At 28.3% G+C, this 23,099-nt stretch overlaps 1 protein-coding gene across 1 annotated transcript; it reads left to right on the top strand.

Annotated features, from left to right (window-relative positions):
• The first annotated feature begins 16,560 nt into the window (after positions 1-16,560).
• Positions 16,561-22,198, top strand: LOC113865426 (WD repeat-containing protein 25). The gene is made up of 4 exons (XM_027499955.1): positions 16,561-16,876; positions 17,435-17,593; positions 17,877-18,361; positions 21,503-22,198. Exons 1-4 carry the CDS (start codon positions 16,600-16,602, stop codon positions 21,872-21,874), a joined length of 1,293 nt encoding a protein of 430 aa, XP_027355756.1. The 5' UTR covers positions 16,561-16,599; the 3' UTR covers positions 21,875-22,198.
• Positions 22,199-23,099: the final 901 nt, after the last annotated feature.

The following is a 23,099-nucleotide window of genomic DNA, read 5'->3' as shown; positions in this document are numbered from 1 at the left end:
TCGTTTAATAGAAATGAATGAATGGAAAAGGGTTCAAAACTTGAGTATTTATATTGTGAAGAGAGAAAAATGAGGTTGTTGAGGGAATGGGAACAGTGATAGACTAAGAGGAATATGGTTGACGGCCTTTGACAATTCAGGGGGTGATTAGACAGTGGAATTAAAGGTCATTTTGCAATCGAATTTGGTTTATTCCAAATTATTATTACTTTTTAGAATTTCTCTTTTTCTTGTTGGCTGGCTGTAGCAAACAACATATGCTTCATAAATTGTTTATTATAAAAAGGAAAAGATTACAAAAATATATCAAACAAATCAAAATTTCTAAAAATCTTCACCATGTGTAACTTTGTTGCCAATTCAAATTATCATTAGTAAATTACAAGTTTTTATTTTAATTTTTTAAATACTGTAGTATATTTCTTGATAGTAAAAAGAATTACTAAATTTGTTACACGATTTTTTTTTAAAATTTATTACTTCATTTTTTTTATTATTTTTATTTATTTCATGCATGATTCTTGATTTTTAAGTTTACATCTTTTAAAACTTTATTTTACTGACCTATAAATTTTTTATAACATGAAAATTTAAAATAGAAATTCGAATACTAATATGAGAAAGCGCAAAAGATTTTATAAATATTTTTAAAAATTAATTAAAAATTTATAAATTGAATAGAAATAAGAAAAAAAAAGTATTTTTTTTTCTTTTTAATCATAAAAAGGAAGGGCTGGGTGAAGATGAAATTTAAAGTGACATATAAAATTAATATTGTTTTAAGAAACTCCAAAGGATAAGTGTAAAACGAGAGAAATTAAGACATATAGACCAGTCAAAATGTAAAATATAAATAAGATATTAAATACAAAACGATTAAACAAAATAATGTGCCAACATTAAAAAAAAATTAAAAATAACAGAGTGGAAGTTGATTACAAAATCATATAAATTTTTTTAACTAAAAAAAAATCATACAACATTTTAGAACCTTAAATACTGATTAAGTGTTTTTTTTTTTTTTTACTTTGCAAATATATAATTTAAAAATAAAGCTTGTTTTATCGAATCGTCCTTTTCAACCTACTGTAGGATGAGCTTGCACTACCGTATCTTCAAGAATTTCATCATACCCTTTTAAAACATTTTACTCCTAATTCTCTCAATAATTATAAAATAAAATATTAGAAAAAAAAAAGGTTCAATATCTTAAAATCATTAAAAAAAACTAAAAGAAACCATTATGAATAATTAAAATTATTTTATCTTTAAATTGAAATTAATCACACTCTCAAGTCCTTCCACATAAAACCAAGACAACAGCTTCCCCGTTACGGGATTCTCCGAGAAAAATATTTAAATTATAGCTTTACGAGTCAATTATTTTTTTAATTTTTAAATCCAAACTGGGAACAAATTTATTAATTATTTAACGCTCTGGCCCTTTACATAAATAAAAAAAGAAATTAAAAGCTAAAGAATACGCTCTTACTAATTATTATTTCCCTGCTTTATGAGTTCACTTTTTTTCTTCTTTTACTTTTTTCTATTAACATAATCTTTAACGATATTTTTCTATAAACTTTATCGAAATTAATTGATCACTTTTATTTTGAGTTAAATCATTTCAAAGTCCTTATAACTCATCGAATTTTTACAGTTCAATATTTTTAATAAAATCTTTGTATTTTTTTAAGAAAATTAAAAACAAAAGTTCTTATTCGCTAATGATCATTAATTTTTATCAAATGTTTTAAAAGTTTAAGTAGGTTCATGCTTGTTAATACCCGTTAATTTTTATTAAAAATAGAAAATTTTATTCAAGATTTCCATGTAAAAATTAGTTATTGCCAATTAAGTATAAAAATCTATTCAACTATGTTATACGCCAAATAAAATTTTATAGTTCACTGAAATTTTCTTACAGATTTTTATGATCTAGCAACGGTTATTATAATTTTTATAATTAATTTATTGTATACTAATTTTTTAATATAATATGTTTTTTTTTTTTTACTAAAATCAATAATACAGATGATTAAATTGTTAATGAAATTATGATAAAAATGAAATATAACAGATTATATTGTAAATGGTTTATTGAATATTTTATTATTAATTATATTTTTTATGTAACAAGTATAGTTTCTATTCTGCTCAATATTAAGGATTGACAACTTTGGATGCTAAGAAATATAAGTCATTTCGTCAATCTCATTTTATTTTTACATTATTTATTAAAGATTAATATATTTTTAGTTTTAAAATTTTTTAAAAGTTACTCAATGATCGTTCTGTATAGACATTTATAATCAACAATTTTTGAATGAACTATAAACACTCTAAAAAACAGATAATTGATTAATTTTATAAAATAAGTTAAACATAATATTCATATACATATTTAAGTAAATGATATATATATATATATATATATATATATATATCCCAGCACATGTTATGATGAATTGTTATATATTTACCAATTTATATAAAACTTATTTTAAAAAATATATATTTTATAAACCCAAATTTTCTATATAACCAAAAAAAAAAAAATAGTGTGTATTTTCAAGTGTTCAATCTCTTATAAACAACTTTGATATATTTTATTAATAGAAAAATTCATTCATTTAATGAGTATTTATTATATAGAATAAATTTAATGAATATATTATGATTAATAAATGAAATTTTAATGATATTATTACTTAAATTTATTATATATCAAAACTATTAAATGTAACATTAAATATATATATATATATATATATATATATATATATATATATTCTTGTAAATCTAGTATTTGATTTTTAAAGTATTTAACTTTATTTTATTAATAAAAAAGTCACGCATTTAATAAGCATTTATTACATTTGATTTTTTATATAGCATCGGTTGCTGTTAAGTAGTGAATTTTATTTGTATATATTGATTTTTTATATACTTTAAATAAATTATTTTGTAATAATAATTTTTAATATTTTATTCTCTTAATTTTACTTTAATGCTCATATTTTAACATATGTGTGATTTTACTTCCCTTAATTTTATTTTCTTGAATTTAATTTTTTTAATTGTTCAAGTTAAATTTTCATTTCAAAAAAATTAAAAGTATAATTAAGTGTTTCTAAAATATAAAAATTTGAAGTTTTAATAGTTATTATTATACTGAGTAAATATATTATATTGAATATAGTTTTTAATAACATCATTTAAAGTAATATATTTGTATATATTAGTCTTAATAAATATGATAGCGCGTTAAATGTCATGCAATGAATTTTATTTTTTATATATACATAAATTTGTCAAACTCTACAACTGTCAATGGAGAATAACCAATAAGCTCAATACTCTTTCTGCCAATATAATTCAATTTAATGAAAATGTTTACGTTACATGTTATACAATCAATTGGCATGAGATCTCACAATTTTTACTACGTAAAATGTTTTCTAGAAACCCTTTTTCTCATGTAAAAATAACCCAATTTGATCTCTAAATAAGTTCTGACCAAATCATTTTGATGATTAAATCAGTATATTAATATTAAGTTTTATTATAATTATTGAAATTAATATCAATTTTTATAATTAAAGAAATAAATTAACCTAAATTATTTTATACTTTTTTCTCGTGTATACAACGTCCTTCTCTTTACACGACCCAACTGTTGAGAGTGATTCATTTCTAAAGTCGTCCCTTGAATTTCAAAGGGTTGAATGGCTTCGTGTAAAACGGGGTTGATTATTATGGATCAAGATTTATAAGATTAAAGACATCACTAGTCAACAAAATTTGGAAATCAAATAGTCACTTTCTTATGCCATTCATTATATTCAATGCAACCGACAACCGATCGAAAGCCATTTTCTTTTCCTTTTTACAATCGTAGAAATAAAGTTTGACTTAACATTTTCAAGTAAATTATTCACCTTCTTCGAAATTAATAGTGATTTAACTTATCATATGAAATGAAACAAAAAAACACTTTGATTCTATCAACTTTATAAAATAATAACATAAAGAAGCTTTCATGGGAATTTCTTTCTTTACACAAAGTTTTTATTATTTTTATTTTCATTGAGAGCCAATGGCTATATTTAACAAGAGTAATTAACAAGTCAGTTGAAAAATAAGAAAATAATAATAATTTTTCTCTGATTCAATGTAAAAACTAATTTTGATTGAGTCATTGAGAAGTTGAATTTTAGCCTCACGTTCAACTATTGTCAACTAGATATTTATATTACTACCTCCTCTTTGCTCACTCCTTTTGTTTTTCATCATCTTAAAACCCTTTAACGTACGTGGGATTAAATTTTTTCAAACACGAAATGATACGGTTAGTCCTATAAGTAACATCATCGTATTCACTTTATAATGAAGGCTCACAGCTAGTTGCTATCATATAGAGGTTTTCTTTTCTTTGAATTTTGATCTTTCGTTGTTCTATCCTTCTTTCCAAATATCTTTAGAATCTTTCTAAAAAGAAAAAATTGTTTGTCCTCACCACTTTCTTCATTTTCATCATCCTCGTTTGGAGCATAGCAAGTAGCCTTCAAAACAACAAATTTATCTTCTTTTGGAACTTTATCATATCCATAATTCTTTCTTCCTCGTTTTATATGTCTCTCTTCTGTGTGTGCGAATGAGTTATAATCCATACTACCCTTCAAATTTTACTTTTCTTAGTTTCTTGAATTACAATAAGTTTGAATTTCCAATTAAATAATGGACTAATCTTGTTACGAACAACGATGATACATGATAGTAAATGGTTGTGGCTGCAGTACTAACACTTGTAGTGAAGTAAAAAATTCATTTAATAAAAATTCTTGTTTTAATAATCTGTAATATTTAGTTAGATTTCTTTTTGAAGTATTATTTCATATATAATATTTGAATTTGGAAGTTCTTAATTTGTTATTAACTTTTATTTATCCTAATTTCTTAAGTCATTATATATTTATCACTTAATCTAAAACTTAATTCTATTAGACTTATAATTTTATCAATAACAAGAAATAAAAAATATAACAGAAAGCTAATGTACCTTTTTATAATTTTTAATGTATTTAACATTAATTTTAATAAAAAATTCTAAATTTTTATTTAATATCATTAAAACACTTATTAATAAGATCCTTAACCAATTAATTTGTCAACTTTCAAAATTTATATTCCCATGTATCTAATTTGTGAGTCATAATTCTTTGACGAGTGTATTTAAAAAAAAAAAAATATTAGCCATAAGCTTTATGAAAATTGCGTATTTTGAAAATAAAAAATAATTATTTTTAAATATTTAAATTCAATTCTAAAGATTGAAGTTAATAAAATATTTTTAAAATTATTTTAAATAAAAATATTTTAAATGTTAATTTTCTTTCTTATTACGTACCTAATTAACTTTTCATAGAGCAAGTATTTGTTTAAAATTATTTAAATTTATATTTAACTTAAAATTTTTAAAAATTTCTCTTTAACTAATTCTTAATTAATATGATAAAATCATTATTATTAATAATTAAATATTTTTAAAATACAGAAGTCATTAAATTTAAAAATAATTAAAAAATATGCTTTTAATATTTATTGAACAAGAATAATTTTATTTAATAACACCCATATAATTAAAAACAAATACTAACTTTAAAACTTTGATTCAACTCCCAGAGACACCGAAAATAAGGCCTGAACCTTACAAAAACAAAAATAATAATAATGGAGAAATTGAAACTGAATGGAGTCAACGAGTGGGCTCCACGCGGCGTGCACGCGTGCGACGACACGTGGGTCCCAATTTGGATCCCTTTGTAGCTGTAGGGTGAGTTTTCATGAGAGTCAGAGCCCAGAAAGTTGACACATTTTTAATATTCTGCCGTCCTAATCATTTGGCCACCCCTACCTACCATAATACCATTACTCTCTCTTCTTAAACCCTTACATTTTTTATACTTTGATTTACACACATGTCCCTAGCAACTAGCATGCAAGACAATAGTTACACAGTCACATACACCAATCACATACCCGCTAGAACCAACCCCTCCAATCCAAAAAGTTGAAAGATCCTCAATTAAGATTCCGCATATATACATATATAGCACTTGTTAATTGCATCATTATTCAATGAGTGGACATGGTTGACAAGTGGTGAGGGTCAAACAAGGACATGTACCTATCTATCTTTATATAATAAGATAGCATACCAAGTGTCACCAATTGACAATTTGGATGGCTGCACAGTGGTTACAAGATTCAGATCTTCACCCAATTGCTTCCTAACTTGAAATCTTGAATTGGGTAAATTGGGTTGCCTAATTGGATCCACTTGGAAATCTTTACAAGGTCCCTTATTGGGAGCCAACACATTTGCCTGTGCTGTAACGTGGAAGTCACCATGATGCTAAACAGGGGGTTACCTATGATTAACAGAATGATAATGGCTCCACCTATTCAATGACTCATATAATGCCAAAACAAGACAAGAAAACAATCTCGGACAAATCGACTAATTAAGCTAGCACCAACTTCCCTCACTGCATGCATGCTGCTAGCCTACTTCAATGTATCATTTGCAATGGCTTGCCGAGTAGCAATCATTAAGAGAAAATTGCAGCATCTTTTCCCCCTTAAACATATCTCTATTTTCAAAATTGAAACTAGTCAGTGAAACTATAATTGAAACATACTCAGTGCTTAAAGAATACTAGTCAGTGAAACTATAACTTTTTAAAAATTGAACCGCTAACTCTACAAGTAAAATTTATTTGGTTCATAATTTTATTTTTATTATGATTAATCGCTGTTCGGTACTCAACACATTCGATCAATAACATGAACAAAACAACTAGAAAAACTTATTTAACAAGGCTGCTCCTAATGATTTTGAAGTTTGTGCAACTTTTAATTTTATTTGCAGTGACATGTATGATTAAACCATGGTTGTGAAACAATAAAGATATATGAGGTCACAATGCAGTAAGCTTGAGGTGTGGAAACTGACAAACCGATAAAAAAAGAAAGGAGCTCTAGACATGTGTGAAGACAGAGAGTAGTGAGAGATGACCTTCCCCACATGAGTGTTGAGAAAAAAATAAAAGAGAAGAGAAGAGGAAAGGAAGGGGACAAAGCCACACGAACGAGTGAAGAATAAGAAAGAAAAACATGTGAAGTACAAACCAAACCTGTTATATTCTCTCTCTTTCTTGAGCCTGATTGAAAGAAAAAGCAAATAAATTTAAATCTCATATCTTATATAAATAACATAAACGAGTCTTTATTTAATACTAAAAATTATCATTTTTTTCTAATATAACTATATTATATTACGTATGAATACAAAAATGAAAAAAAAAAAAGAGTGGAAAGAAGATTAAGACAGCAAAATAGCTTTGATTGGTTGAAGTAGAATGGTCCATGTATTTTTGTTAATCCGGCAACGTGTTTGACTTGTTGACATGTTTTATATTTTATGTCATTTTTTTTTCTTTGATATTTGTAAAAGTCAGCCACAAAATTAACAAATGGTAGATATTGAAAGATGGAAAACGCACAGTTCCTTGCACGCCAAAGACTCGCAATAATTTGGTTTACTTCTCTGACATTAAACATCATAATCAAAGTGTCTGTGTTAACTAGATTAACGGATTAATTAAGGAAATCACTAATTTGGATGCATGTGGTTTAATAATTGACTAAGTGGGGTTTAATTAGTTTAAATGTTGTGTGGCAGATATTTTCATAGAAATGGGGTGATAGAATCTTTGTAGTGATCTTCCAATGGGTCATCTCAACGTTTGCAAAACGCTTAGTCATAAGTCAACAAAAAATATACTAACAAATTAACACAATTCAACTGATATAATTTCAAGGATGACTAACGTTGAAATGAACCTTCGCGAGCAAATTGAATGGCTCAGAATGAAAGCCTTTGACTTCAATTAACTATGATTTTGCTTAATTAAAGCCATTCTTTTTCAGTAGGAGACAATAACTTTGACTTAAATTTGTGAAACCCAAGTAACGTCCTTTCTTAATCTGTTCATATCGTACAAGATCTTTTTTTTTTTCACTTTTACTTAAATTAGTACTTTTTGTTTATTGCACGATTATTAATAAATTAAAATAAAAAATAAAATACATTTTATAAATATTTTTAAATTCAATAAATTTAAAGACATAACTGTTTTAATTGTTAATAATAATTATTTTATTGTGGTTAATAGGATTAAATTAAAGGGAGAAAAATTTTAAATTATAAAATTCAAAATATAAATTTAAATTGAGATAAAATGATTTTATTTAAGAAGTCGCTTAAAAAATATGTTTGTTTAAGAATTAGGACTTATAAGTTGTATACAGAGGTAGATTAATTTTTTAGGAGCCATTTGTTTAAACTTTTAAAAATGTAATTTTAAGAATATATAAAAATAATGAATTTTAATTTTAGAGATTTTCTGTAAAAGAGATTTTTTTTTTCTTATGAAAAGTTTACGTGAGAAGTTATTTTTTGTTTTATTAATATTATAAAAACACTATTATTTTAAAATTTAACTATAATTTCGCTTTTAGGATTTACAAATTCTCAAAAAAAATATTTTTTTAATTCTAATTTTGTTTCAAAAGCTTAAATACACATGCTAAAAAAATTAAAAAGTAGATTTTTCAACATAGTGAAAAGTTAGTATTTCAATATCAATCACATGTATATTAATCAAAACTCATATCAATCGTCTAGCTAAAGTTCCATCACTACAATTATGAACCATACTTCAATTACACATGAGCACATGTACACACACAAGTTAATAATTGGAGAATAAGAGAGAGAAAAATTGCATCAAAACAAAAATTAAGAATAGAGTCCACAGTCTCTAAAAGATTAAAAAACTTTAGTGGTCACCTAGAAGAGGATTGTTTGAAGAATTTCTTTTAGAAAATACTTAGTTTAAAAGCAAACAAAATCAAATATAAGAAAAGTACATTGCATTAACATACTAAAGCGGTAAGACAAGAGAAAATTTTAGTCATTACCCTATTGTAAGTGCACAATTGGCTAACACAAGTACCCCTAATTTATGAAAAATAGTTTGTATAGGGAAAAAGGCAAGCAATCTTTTGATAAAGCATGTGCAACATCTCCATGCATTTATTACAAATCACAACATTCTTATACTTTCAAGATTTTAAGTCTGCAATGTTCATCAATGCAAATATTATTTTTCTATATGAAGCATTTATTTTAATTTAATACTAATTTAAAATTTATTTTTTATTTAACATTATTTAATAAATAAAATATTTATCGACCTTTATATCTATTTTATAAGTGAAAATTCTTAAATGAAAGTATGTTGAAGATCTTTCTAAGAAAAGAGTAAGAAATTGATTCACTTTCTTATCTTGTCAAGTTTTTTTTTATATTAAACATATTTTTTATTTAATTCAATAGTATCTTAAATTTTTAATTTTTCATAATTTAGTATTTAATTTAAAATTCATATTATAAGAATTAAAATGACAAGTCTCTATTTAAAAAAAAAATTGAGAGTTTTTGCTTTGTAAGTGTTCTGATTACTTGTGCAAAAATTTGATTTTTTTTTTTTTAGACCCATATACTTTTTATGATAAATAACTTTGTTCAAGTTAAAAACATTTATAATATAATAAAATCCATTTTTTTAATACGAAATTTTCTTATTCATAAAATTCAAAAACAAAACTTTATTTAAAGATAATCAAACATATACTGCTTAGGTTCCATTGATTAGTCTGATATCTTGTTTATCTAATATAGCATATGATTTATTTTAATATTATGTTGGTAATTCACCCACCAAAGATTAAATTATTTTTGGAATAAAAATCCTCTCTCCACCAATCACACACTTTTTTCGAAGAAATCAACTAAAAATTCCACTTGCCTCATCTGGACAGCCGCAGACCTATATCAAGTATTTGTCTATTTTGAAAAAGCTGAAGGCTCACCAAAGCTACATTGGGTTGAATGGAAAAAAAAGACTATATAATATACATTAATCGTCTCAACTAAGGAATTTTTGGTTATAGAAACTAAAAACCTATGTTTCTGCGACTTGGGTATGTAGAAAGTGAATTGTTCTGTCAAGATCCCTTAATTTAATTCTCTAGTTGTGACCTTATATTCTAATTGTTTATAGCCTATAGAGTTTAAAATAACATACTGATCTAGAGGCTTTTAATGGCCACATCATTCACTACAAGATTGATTATATTCAATGGACATTATATAGATAAACACTCCAAACTTCTTAAGCGCAACAATATTCTTATATAAATACACAAAAACATACATAGCATTCTTAATCACTTGTTATTTTTCTGGGATAAAATTCATAATCATGTTTAATCCTTTATGAACCCATCAAGCGCAAATGAATTTTATTTTTGGGGCATTAGAAATTTAAGATTTGACGTCGCATGTGTGCCTCAGGTGACGGTCTCTCTTTTCATTGACTTTGGTGGGTTCTTTAATATGAAAAATTGTGTGTCTGTGTGGGATTTCAACCATTAAGAAAGCATGTAGCGTCTAAGCTAGCTAAGATGATGAACATGATTATGATGGTGATGACGATAAGGGAAATAAATATATAAATAATAAAGAATTTGACTACTAAGTTAGTGGTGTGTGACCTACGAGTTTTCTCCTCCATCCTCTGGTGGGGTGGGGTTGACATGGATCTTGACCCTCTTTCATGAAACATTCCTTCGACTCATTATTTGGCCCGCACTCATTTCACAACCTTTCGTTATAAAATCCTTCAATTTTTGAGGACTACCTTTGAAAACTGTTCTTTTGCTTTGTCGTTTTCTGCTCTTATATTCCTCTCTTTCTTTTTGTTTTCTCTTTCTCACACCCTATCTTTTGTCCGAATACCCTTCTCTTCTTTTCTTAATTACTTTCTCTACAGCTGTGTAACGTTTATAAATTTATATTTATTATTAATTATGTATACTATATTCTCATTTTAATATTTCATAATTTTAATTAATAAAAAAGTATATCAAAAGAGTGTCCTAGAGTATATCTTCTAGCCCTCCTCAAAATGGTATATGTTTACTAATTAATTAAAACGACCTTTAAGAGACCCATATTCACAACAATTTTCTTTTGCTCTGAAACATCTACAATTATTGACAAAGTCTCCAATTCTCGCATTCTTTATGATTGATAACAGTTCAAATAATTGATACCAATTTGACATGTCCAGAGATAGAAGATTTAATTTCTAAAACTTCTTTTGTTGTATAATTGGACCCATGACCGTAACATGACATAAATTATAATTTAAATATTAGTCATAAATCCAACTTTAAATAGTATGTATTAGAAATGGAGAAAATTTTATGAACAGTCTACACCAACTTAATAAAAGTATAATAGTACATAACTCACATAACATGAATATATATAATGTTAAATTGAATTTAAAATGTTATATAACAAGATTTATATAAAAACTTAACTATTAAGATTCACTCTCGGAGTACCTAAATACTACACAGAATAATATGCAAAATAAAATATACTTGCAAAGGAACCTCTTCGTTTTGTACTATCCAAGCATTCTTATCTTATCATTTATGAATTAAGATTGAGCTAAACTATGATTAGAGGATGCCACCAATGAAATTCACTTGCGTTGATTAGTTTAAAACCCAACAGTGCACAGCATGACCTCACCTATACATCATTATTATATAAAAGAGAGTATATAAAGGAATACTTAGTTTATTTGCTCATCAAGTATGAACACTGAAAATTTTGTGAAAACAAATAAAGGCAATGACCGTAGGACCACAGAGTTACAAGTCATGATGAAAATATGAAGAAAACACTTGGACCTGCCTCTTGTATTCTTTTATTTTCCTCACTTGTCATTATTGAAAAAGTGAGCTCTAATCTCATCCCTATTTAAACATGCTCTTCAACTGCTTTTAATCCTTTAGAATCAAATAGATTTTAATTTGCAAATTAAACACCCCCACCCCCAAAAAAAACAAAAGAGGGATTGGCCACTTTCTTTTCCTTCTTCCTCTATTGTGTTTAAATGTTAAATATTTGCACAATTTAAATGATTTGTATGTTGAATTCTTTTTTATTTTAAAATAAGGTTATATTAAATATTGTCCAATAATATGATACATTGAAATTTCGATAAGATTTAAAGGGAGGTCTGATTCTAACTTTAATATCAATTACATGTTAAAAGATCTATCATCAAAATCACTTAAAAGATTGGTAAGATTAAGAAAACATAACACTTTATGTCACCAGTAAATAATCCTATAATTTAAGTAATGATAGTGTGAGGACTTTTAGGGGCAAAAAATGTAGGGTTTTCTTTTGCTAGGCCACTGTAAAGTACAAGAGGTAGTAGGGTGTGCCCATCGCTATTTGGGAACATTAGGCTACAAGTAAGACCAAAATTAACTTCAAAGTTAAGCCTAAAAAACTTGACTCTAGACTCTAAAGACAGGATGGAAAAAGGAACTCAATAGTGTGGTTTTGTTTAGGAATTATTTCTAATTGGTCATCATATCATTGGAATTCACTTATAGCATATATATATATATATATATTAAAATTAAACTCTTAATTGTGCTGAAATGTAAGGTTTTAAGGTAGAGATTGTTTTGGAATTATTTCTTGATTTTGGAGTAGAATTATCAATTGATTTATATATCTGTACCTTATCTGTTGTCTTTTGAATATATTTAAGCAATTTGATTTAGAGATTATCACATCGATCTGTTTCATGTTATGATATATTTTTGAAACTTTTGGCGTCTGTTTTGTCAAATTATTTTCATTCCTTGTTATTACTGAACAGAAAGACATTAAAATTCAAGTATTGAAAATCATGCTGTGTGTTGGTAATATTATATTTTCATTTTTATTTTTATTAAAAAATGGTAGAAAAAATGCTTTATCTCTTTCTTTTTTATCTCTCAGAAATGTAGAAACCTATATTTGGTCACCGGGATGTGAATAGAGCTACACAGGCCTTTTTGGTCGTCAGTACAAATAAGGAAAAGATGAACAGAAAAAAGCCCAATGGCAGCAAGTAAAGAGCAAGAAAAACGTAAAGATTTTGTTTTTGGTAAAAAGAAAGAATAAAAGATTGAATAGTCATAGAAAACTCCAGCCTAATTACAAAGCCCATAGGGTTTTTCGTAAGAGCCCAGATATCTTTTGTTAAAGCCCAAATGTTGAACAAATAATTCAGGACCGGAAGGAAAACAAAAATTTATGCAAGAAAAGAGTAAACAGGCCTCACGAGTACAGAATAAACGATCTATTTGAAAAAGTTTACGATGAATTTATAAAAATTAGTTTATAATTCTTATAAGATATTTTAAACTTATTTGTATAATTTATTTAAAATATTTTATTCTTAATTTGTTTTAATAGTTTCATAATTAAATTTGTGATTTAAGTTGTTATTTTGAAAAAGCATTTATCACTTTGAAAAGCCTAATGGTAGTTATATCATCCCACCATGCTTTGATTCTCACAATTTTACTGATCTGTATATTCTGAATTTATTAAGTTTGAAATTTAATGATTAATCTATAAAATAAAATCATAAAACTGAAAATTAGTTGTAATTTTTAAAATTAGAAAAAAAATCATCCCAAATAAATTCTAAAACTATGCAACTTTAAACAATACAAAATTTTATTCATTGTGATAGAATGAACAACGAATGTACAAAGAATTGTTCTAACTTTACATGTGATATTGAATTCGAGACCAATGAATATACAATGTTTACTACAGGTACGAGCATAAAATACCATAACGAAATTGAAGAACTGAACTACAGATGCAAACTGACAGAAACATTTTTTTTTTTTCACTTATTTTGACGTTGGAATACCTTATTTTACAAAGTGACCGGACATGGGATTAAACCTGCACCTACAACTGGAGCACATGATGATTAGAGAAACACCATTTGTTTTAGGGTTTCCATGTTTGAGTCCACTGGAAATCTTGGGAATTTCATATTTGCACCACTTTTTACACCGAGGACATGCCTCCTTATTAACTTTGATGCCACCAAATCCTTTCTTTTGTTGATTCCCGAAACTCTTCTTTTGATTATTACGGTCACGTAGGTTCAGCCAAGCTTTGTTGGTGAGCCTAAAAGCACCCACAGTTGCCACAGAAGCATTCTTGGTTGGGTTCACCATCTCCACTAATTTGTCACGTTGCACCTTGATGCTTTCAATGTCTTCAAAGCCTTCTCTAATACCAAGAACCTTATACCAATTTATTTGACCATTGCTACATTTTTTTGATGCTGCGCGGTAGATTTTATAGGCAGCAAGGCTTTCATCTACGCCATCTAACATGGGATCTAGCGATTTGGCTATGGTTGCAAACATGATGGCTCCTTTAGTATCATGAACCATAAATTTTTTCTCTGCAATCTCTTTGGCTAACTTCGCTCGAGGGTTCCCTAAATTCATCGACATGACCTGAACTACATATAAGAGTTGCAATATGAAATAAGAAACTATTTCTAATATGAAGAGAAACAGGAAAAGAAAGTTTTCTTGCCTTTTGTGTCAATAGCCTCCTCTTTATTATATCAAACTGTAGAAAAATTGGTATGGTTATTGAAAATTTTCTTCGCATCCAAAGTGTTATTATGAGAAATTTTGAATCTCAAATCGTAGATGAGATCTTATAAATAAGCCTGGAACTGAAGAAATTAGAATTGGTTATGCATAACAACTTAATAGATATTTTTTCAAAATTCAAAATATAATCTTCATAAGATATGTTGTGTATCTTTTTTTTTATTAACAGATATGTTGTGTATCTATTTTACTTTTACACACAATATTTTATAAATTTGACTCTCTGTTTCGTGACAAGTATATATTATAATTTAAGAACTTTATTTTATCAGTTAAATTATATTTCTATCTTTGTTTCAATTTTGATGTTTAATTAGGATTTAATTTATGTAATTAATTATTGTCATAATAGCTGACATTATAGACTTTAAAGGATAATTTTGGGAGATATTATGAAATAATTGTAAGTATGTTTTATTCTCTCTCTTTTTTATAACCTAAACGTTTTTTTGTTTTTCCAATAGAGAATTAATTAGTAACCTAAACTTTTTCAATTGTAATAAGTGTGTTTGGGTTTTATAAAGGATAAATATTAGTTTTTTAAGTGAGGATAAAGATCAGTTAATTGGGTGGTTAGTCAAGTATCGGTAAGTTAAACAGGTAAAAAGTTATCTTTAATTTAAATTTAAATAATTTTTTTATCTTATATGATCTAATTAAAATTAAAATTATATTTATTTCATCTCTAAATTAACGCAAGTAGATATCCCGTTATTTTTATATTTATTAAGTTATAACTAATTGGGTGGTTTGTCAAATATCCGTTAGTTAAAAATAGGTTTAAAGTTATCTTTATTTTAAATTTAAATAAATTTTTTTATCTTATATGATTTAATTTAAATTTAAATTATATTTATCTCATCTCTAAATTAATGCAAGTAGAGATTTCATTATTTTTGTGTTTTATTGAGTTATAGCTAATTAGATGGTCAAGTAGACACTCCATTATTTCTGTATTTTAACTAATTAGGTGGTTTGTCAAATATAGGTTACTTAAATAGTTACAAAGTTATCCTCAGTTTAAATTTAAATAATTTTTTTATTTTATACAATCTAATTCAAATTTAAATTATATTTATCTCATCTCTAAATTAATGCAAAGAGAGTCTCCGTTTTTTTTTTTATGTTTTATTGAGTTATAACTAATCGACTAATTTGTTAAATATGGTTGGTTAAATTGGTATAAAGTTATCTTTAATTTAAATTTAAATACATTTTTTTTATCTTATATGATCTCATTCAAATTTAAATTATATTTATCTCATCTTTAAATCAAGGCAAGTACATTTGAGTGGTGTTATTAAATTAGAATAGTTTTTAAAATATATTTTTTGGTACAAAATACTAAATTATATTGGTTGATTATTTTAAATTTTAAATTTATTGCAAATTTTAAAACCAATAATTATTTTAATTTTTATTACTAAATATTTTATTGTATTAAATAAAAAAATAATTTATTTGAAATTAAAAATGAATTATAAACAATTTCATATTCAAAAAGTCTTCAATATAATTTAGCATATGAATTTAATTTATACAGTTTGAATTTATTGAAAAAACTGAAATTTGATTACAAGAAACATAATATTTGAATTTTTTTATAATAATATATTATTATTTAAAATTTTATTTGATTACGTTATTTTATAATATATTGATTGATACTAAATATTTTTTTAAATAACAAATAAACATCTAAGTATTTTTAAAATAATTTATTTATTAAAATTAAAATATAAAACAAAATAAAGAAAATTTTATTTAATAATATTATTAATATAGTAGTATTTTAAAACTCTTTTTCACGTGTGAGTTCTTAAATTCTCATTAGTCTGATTGGAGACTATTGAATGCCAGTCAATCCATTTCCGTGACGAAGAAGAGAAGAGAATGGATCTTCTGTGCAACGCATATTCGAATACCTCAGACGACGATGACGAAGAAGAAGAAGAAGGAGAAAACCCAAAACGACAGAGAGTATCACTCTCTTCCTCTAACCTACCCAAACCCTATCTTCCTTTTCCTTCGCCTATTTCCAACCCCCAAACGCAAACGCAAGCTCACATTCCTGGAACATACATTTCCAAACGCCAACGCGCATCGATGGTTCCTCTCTCTCCCTCTCTTCCTGAATCTGTCCCTGTTCCTTCTCCGTTTACTCTATCTGGTACTTATCACTTGCTTTTCCCTCTTTTTCTTCGTTTATCTATTCATTGAAGCTCTTCTTTTCACACTTCACTCACATTCAAAGTTCTCATAATTTGCTCTGTTCAATTTTTATTTTTTTAGTAATTTCAAATGCTTTTTTCCTTTTCCATTGAAACCTGTTCAATTTTATGTTTTGTTATTATAGACTGAGTTCGTTTTTTTTTTCCTCTGACTTTGGAGAAGAAGGATTTTAATTTTGGTTCACTAATCAACGTGAAATGTTTTTCACACTATTATTTAATCTTGTGAGAGGTGCTATCTATTGAGTATCGCTTGCCATGGCTATTTCCTTAGTTCAAAGGCTACTTCCCAATTTAAGGAGCTCCACTTCTATTTAGTGGGGAAGTTCAATAGAAGAGTGGCAGCTGAAGCATGCAGCATTAGAATTTCGGTGTCTTTTAATTAGTCTTCGGATGTGCTGGATGTTTTAACTTGTGTCTATTCCCTTGCTTCTATATGGTATTTTTAATCATTGATGGAGATAACTACCTGACGTTTTGCTTGTTCATAAACTTAGGGAATATCTCAGATGCTGATATACCCCATGTTATTTTACCATTGTTGAAAAGTAAAGCAAAGGGTCATCAAAGCCTGAGCCCAAAATCTGAAAAGCTATCTGCAACACTTTATGGGCATACAAAAGCTGTCAATGCTATACATTGGTCATCAATTCATGGTAAGCTCTCTTTGTTGACAAACTGTTGTCCTGGTGTGTGATATACTATATGTTAGGTCTAGGAATAATTTTATTGGACTGTTTCTAAGTGATAGAGCTATGTGTTTGTATTATATTTTATCTTTAATGTATATAGCATTCGTTTATTTGCAGCTTGAATAAATTTAAAATCAAATTATTGAAAAGTGTTGTTAGTTACACATACACATGGATGAAGAGAGAGAGAGAGATGCTTGTTTTATACATTACTTGTATTGATCTGTTCATTAAAGTTAGCTTACAGCTCATCTCCTTGCATCTGGTGGGATGGATCATATGGTTTACATATGGAATGTATGGAGCAGAAATCAGAAGAAAGCATGTGTGCTGAACTTCCACAATGCAGCAGTCAAAGATGTGAAATGGTCTCAGCAAGGGCACTTTCTGCTTTCTTGTGGATATGATTGCACTTCTAGGTTGGTTGATGTTGGGAAGGGATTGGAGACTCAAGTGTTCAGAGAAGATCAAATAGTCGGAGTTATAAAGTTTCATCCAGACAATTCAAATCTTTTCCTTTCTGGAGGATCAAAGGGCCATATCAAACTATGGGATATCAGAACTGGCAAAGTTGTGCATAACTATAATCGAAATTTAGGTCCAGTTCTAGATGTTGAGTTTACACGGAATGGGAAACAATTCATTTCTTCTAGTGACGTATCTGGAAGTAATGTCAGCGAGAATTCTATTATTGTTTGGGATGTGTCAAGACAGGTACCATTGTCTAATCAGGTGAGAGAATTCTCTACTATCTGTTATATTCTGTTTTACTTTTCACAATTTTTCTGCCTAATTGCTGTGAAGTTTGCTTATCATTAGTATAAGCAGCATTGCTGAAGTTGATTACAGCTCTCTTGGAAAATAAGTCATTCTAGAGGGAATAGAATAATGGAGATTGTCTAGTAAAATCATACCTTAGAAGTTCTATTCAAGGTTCTAAAATCCAGTCTCATAATTGAACTGGTAAAGAGACTGATTCAATGTTTACTGGTTCAAACATGGTCAAATTGTGGTTAAACTGGAATTAATGTTTAATATTATGAATTATTATGTTGTTTTAAATATTAATAATTATTTATTTTGTATTGACATTAAATATGAAATTTTAATACGTTAATCTACTTTAATATTTATTTAAAAATTAAAACTTAATCATTATCATGTACTGATGTAAAACAATGAACATGAAGTATAAGAAGATGGCTGCAGGTTTAGAGAGAAAAACACATGCTTATCAATTATTTTCCTATACACAGTAGAATTTATTGTCAGAATTGGTTAAGGAGACTACCAATATGCTAAAAATCAAGAAAAAGTGAAAGAGCAAAACAAGGGATTAAAAACAGCCTACTTAACAACTGAATCAGAGGATTCATATTTTTTACTAATTAAAAAACCTTCCTAAAATTCCTAATAGACTTCAACACCCTCCTATCATGCCTAACTTGCTTACAAGAAGTTCAAAGTTAGGTTTAAACAATGCTTTGGTGATGATATCTTGTGGCACAGTTGGAACAAATGGTACAACGCTCCAGCATCTTTGTTCTCTGTAATGAATTGTCTGTCAACTTCCACATGTTTAGTTCAATCATGATGTGCTGGACTCTGAGCAATACTTATTGCAGCCTTGTTGTCACTGTATAACCTCATTCGTTAGCTGATAGTCATCCTTAATTCTTCAACAATCCTTTTAGCCATAACATCTCTCAGACTCCATGAGCTATAGCTACATATATTCTGCTTCAGCACTGCTCCTTACTGTGACATTCTATTTTTTGCTATTTCATGTAACTGTTATCCTATACAAACATGCATTGGCCAAATGTAAACTTCCTGTCAGTGATAGACCTTGCTCAGTGTGTGTCTATGTAAGCCTTTGATGGTCTATTGTGTTGTCTTTTTCAGGACAAGACTTTTTCCTAGTTTGCTCCTTTTGAGATTTGCTATACCTCCTTAATGTATACTATTTCCTTCACGAGTAGATTAAATACCATTATTTTCAACAAACCAATAAGATAGCAAAACAAGGGATGAAAACAGTGTTCCTAACAACATCTGAAATTTGGATCAGCAGATTCTGATTTTATTCTAACTAACAAATCTACCTGGAAACCTAACATTTAATTCCCAACAAACTTCAACAATAACATATTTTCTAATTCATACAACTATCAAGATCAATAACCTAATGGTTCTATGATGCTTTTTTAGGTTAGCCACCTAAAATCCAATCTCATCTCTCGCCATTATAGGAACCAGCTGAACCAATGAATGGTGACCAGTTTGAATAGCTTGACACTGATGTAATGTTTTTGAGACTGGTTCATAGCCTACCAGTTTTAGAAGATTGACTTGGCTGGCCATAGGGTTGACGGTTGAACTGGTCAAACTAGCTAGCCTTTTTTAGTTTTCATGAGCAGTGGTTCTGTCTATGCTGAAGAGAGTTTGATGAAGAAAAATGTATTCACTAATTATAGTAGTACTATTTTGTAATCTATAAAATATTTTGGAATTTATTGCTAGTCTTGGTTTTATATGATAAGCCATTCAAAGATCTGCATTGAAAGTGTTATTTCTTCTCTCTGATATGAATTGGAGAATTCAGTAATTACAGTAGTAAATCAATCTAAAAGGAAGTCTGATGTGCTCAACACCATTGAAATAGCCAATACTTAAACTTCAACTAGAAAAGAAACATTCTGGCTGCTTAATTCATCTCCAAAGTTCATGGTTGTTTCTTTTGCCAGTCAGTGGATAACTTGCTTTAGCGTTTATTTGAGACTATTTTATTGGCTTCTGAGTGCTTCGTTTCTCTCTCTTCTTAGTTCTTACCCACTGCTATAATACTTTTCTTTGCGGTTTCATCTTGTTCTTTTATGAGTGTACTTAATCTTAATCTGGTTAGCCTCCTTGCAAAAGGGTGTTCAACACTTGTCCTGTCCTATTAATCTCTCTTGGCCCAAAATTAATTTTAACTTGTTCATGTTTTAGAAATTAGACCCGACATGTTCCAAGAACAGGTTTGTGCTATACTTGAAATTGTTCCAACTCAACTCATGACCCATATTATTTTAAAATTTGTACTTATTTCAACAATTGCGTATTAATAACAAGACTTTTTTACTTAATCAATAACATTTGCCTTACTTGATAATATATTTATATTGATATTCTTTGTTTTGAAGTTTATACTGTAAAATATACCTTAGTTTTAATATTATATCTCTTTAATTTTGAGTTATATATAATAATAATGTTTATATATGATGCCAACAAATTAGGTTGACTAAATATTGACCCATGCATTATTAAGTCCTGGTCGGTTTGGATAAGGATCAAGTTAAACCCATCCCATGCCATCATATCATATGAACACCCCTACATCAATTTTTAGAAACATTCAGCTCATATGGAGGGTTTGAAAGTATTCTGTTATAATTAAATGCTTAGAGATAACAAACTCATTTCTACATTCAAATCTCCCAGGAAACTGCTAAGTTTTGCTACCTAGAATGTAATATTCATGCTGCAAAGAAACATGTTTTGCACTGATAATAATTGATAAGTAATTTAGAGTATAACTTTTTAGTTTTTACCTCTCCCAATGACTTTCCACGATATTAAAGCTGAAATAAAACGCAAGCCACATGCATTGCATATTACATGCTGAAATTTCTATGATGCTATATGCATCTTGGAGGATGCATTTCATTTCTAAATATCATTTTCACTTACAACCTTTCGTTCTTGGTGCTATATGTATCTTGGAGGATGCAATTAATTTCTAAGTATCGTTTTCACTGTATGTACTTGTAAAATATGTTATGTCTTGTGAGTTTAGATTTTAATTAGCTTATTATATTCCTGGATCAGGTTTATGTGGAAGCTTATACCTGTCCCTGTGTAAGGTGCCACCCATTTGATTCGATTTTCGTTGCTCAATCAAATGGGAATTATGTTGCAATTTTTACTACCACCCCACCTTACAGACTCAACAAATATAAGCGATATGAGAACCATGGGGTCTCCGGGTTCCCGATTAAGTGCAATTTCAGCTTGGATGGGAAAAAACTTGCCTCTGGCTCTTCTGATGGTTCTATCTACCTTTATGATTATCATTCATCTAAAGTTGTGAAGAAAATCAAGGCCTATGACCAAGCATGCATAGACGTTGCCTTCCACCCAGTTATACCTAATGTTATTGCTTCATGCTCATGGGATGGAAGTGTTTTGGTATTTGACTAGTGTTACCCAATATCATCCCAATTTCAGGGTAGTCTTTTAATTTTCTCAAGGGAGTAAAGGGCATGCATTTGATTGCTGCTAGAAAATGGCTTTCTATGAAATGGGAATCTGAGTGGAGATGTCTAGCTTTCTCTATGTCCTATGCAGCTGTTTTAACTTTGTCACAAATACTATGTGAATGATGAAACCTTCTCCCACAAGTCTTATTCGTTGCTTAAGTGTGCTCCTTTTACTGTTGTACTGTGGATTTAATATTTGATTCACTTATTACAACAATAGTGTATCACAGTGTGAATTGTTTAAAAAGCAGTTTAAAGTATTTACCAGTAGTGAGAAATCTTGGTAACTATAATTAATGATGTGACAGCTTTTTTCTGTATAGTAATGGATGAAAATTAAAATGCTTCTTCATTATTCTGATCGGCCCTTAATTTTCCCAGAGAAGAACTGTTTCAGATAATATAGGCGATTGTCATACAATTTGTAAAGCTACACAGAGAAATGTGTTTGCCATTAGCATCTAAGTTGGCCGATGAGTCAATCTGCTTCCACCATTATGGAATAAAAAGCAACGACATAGAAATAGGGTTCATGACTATCGAGATTCTCAAAGCCTATTAACTTTCCAAAAGATTGCTATGGTCAAAGGATGCTATCATGGATTGTTGTTCTGTCGCAACAAATATCAGCCTGCAAGTTGCATGGTTCCACCACAAATATTCAGGGTCTCAGACCAAAATTTTGTCACTAAAGTTTTAACTATCGTTGTCACGCTAACAGAATGAATTATCCTTTTCAGCCTTCATTCAACTAACATGTGCCCTCCATGGCAGGTTTTGACAAGCCTGTGAAACTAGAAATGCTTACACGTATTTGCATGTCCTTGACACTAATGCAGGGTCATGGGTTTCTCCTCTTGCATATAGTGAAATAAAAACTAAAACCAAACGTGGCATTAGGCAGTGGTGCAGCTCATGAGTCACAGAGAATGTGTCTAGGTGCTTGTAACCAGTACCTACTACCATGATGGAAGGAACCCCAAATGTGAGTTCAACTTAGAGGGATCTGTGGGGGCAAACTCAGCTGTTCTTATGTTCATCCACATCTTCCCATAAGGAAGAGAGATGGAGGGGGGGCCTTGAAACGTTTAAACAAGACATAATTATGGAATTCCCTTTCCACTCTTCATGGGGGTCAATTGTAAGGGGACAAGACACGCCACTCT

This window comes from Abrus precatorius, unplaced genomic scaffold, assembly GCF_003935025.1.
Source record: "Abrus precatorius isolate BTA unplaced genomic scaffold, Abrus_2018 Scaffold4, whole genome shotgun sequence".
Classification (NCBI taxonomy): Eukaryota; Viridiplantae; Streptophyta; class Magnoliopsida; order Fabales; family Fabaceae; genus Abrus; species Abrus precatorius.
This window is presented reverse-complemented; position numbering and strand designations above follow the sequence as displayed.

What these genes read in the sequence shown, in the direction of transcription:
- LOC113865426 (XM_027499955.1), top strand. Translation starts at nt 16,600, where the DNA reads ATGGATCTTCTGTGCAACGCATATTCGAATACCTCAGACGACGATGAC. An exon ending in TTCTCCGTTTACTCTATCTG is followed by an intron (nt 16,877 to 17,434) that starts GTACTTATCACT and finishes TCATAAACTTAG; the next exon opens with GGAATATCTCAGATGCTGAT. An exon ending in ACATTGGTCATCAATTCATG is followed by an intron (nt 17,594 to 17,876) that starts GTAAGCTCTCTT and finishes GTTAGCTTACAG; the next exon opens with CTCATCTCCTTGCATCTGGT.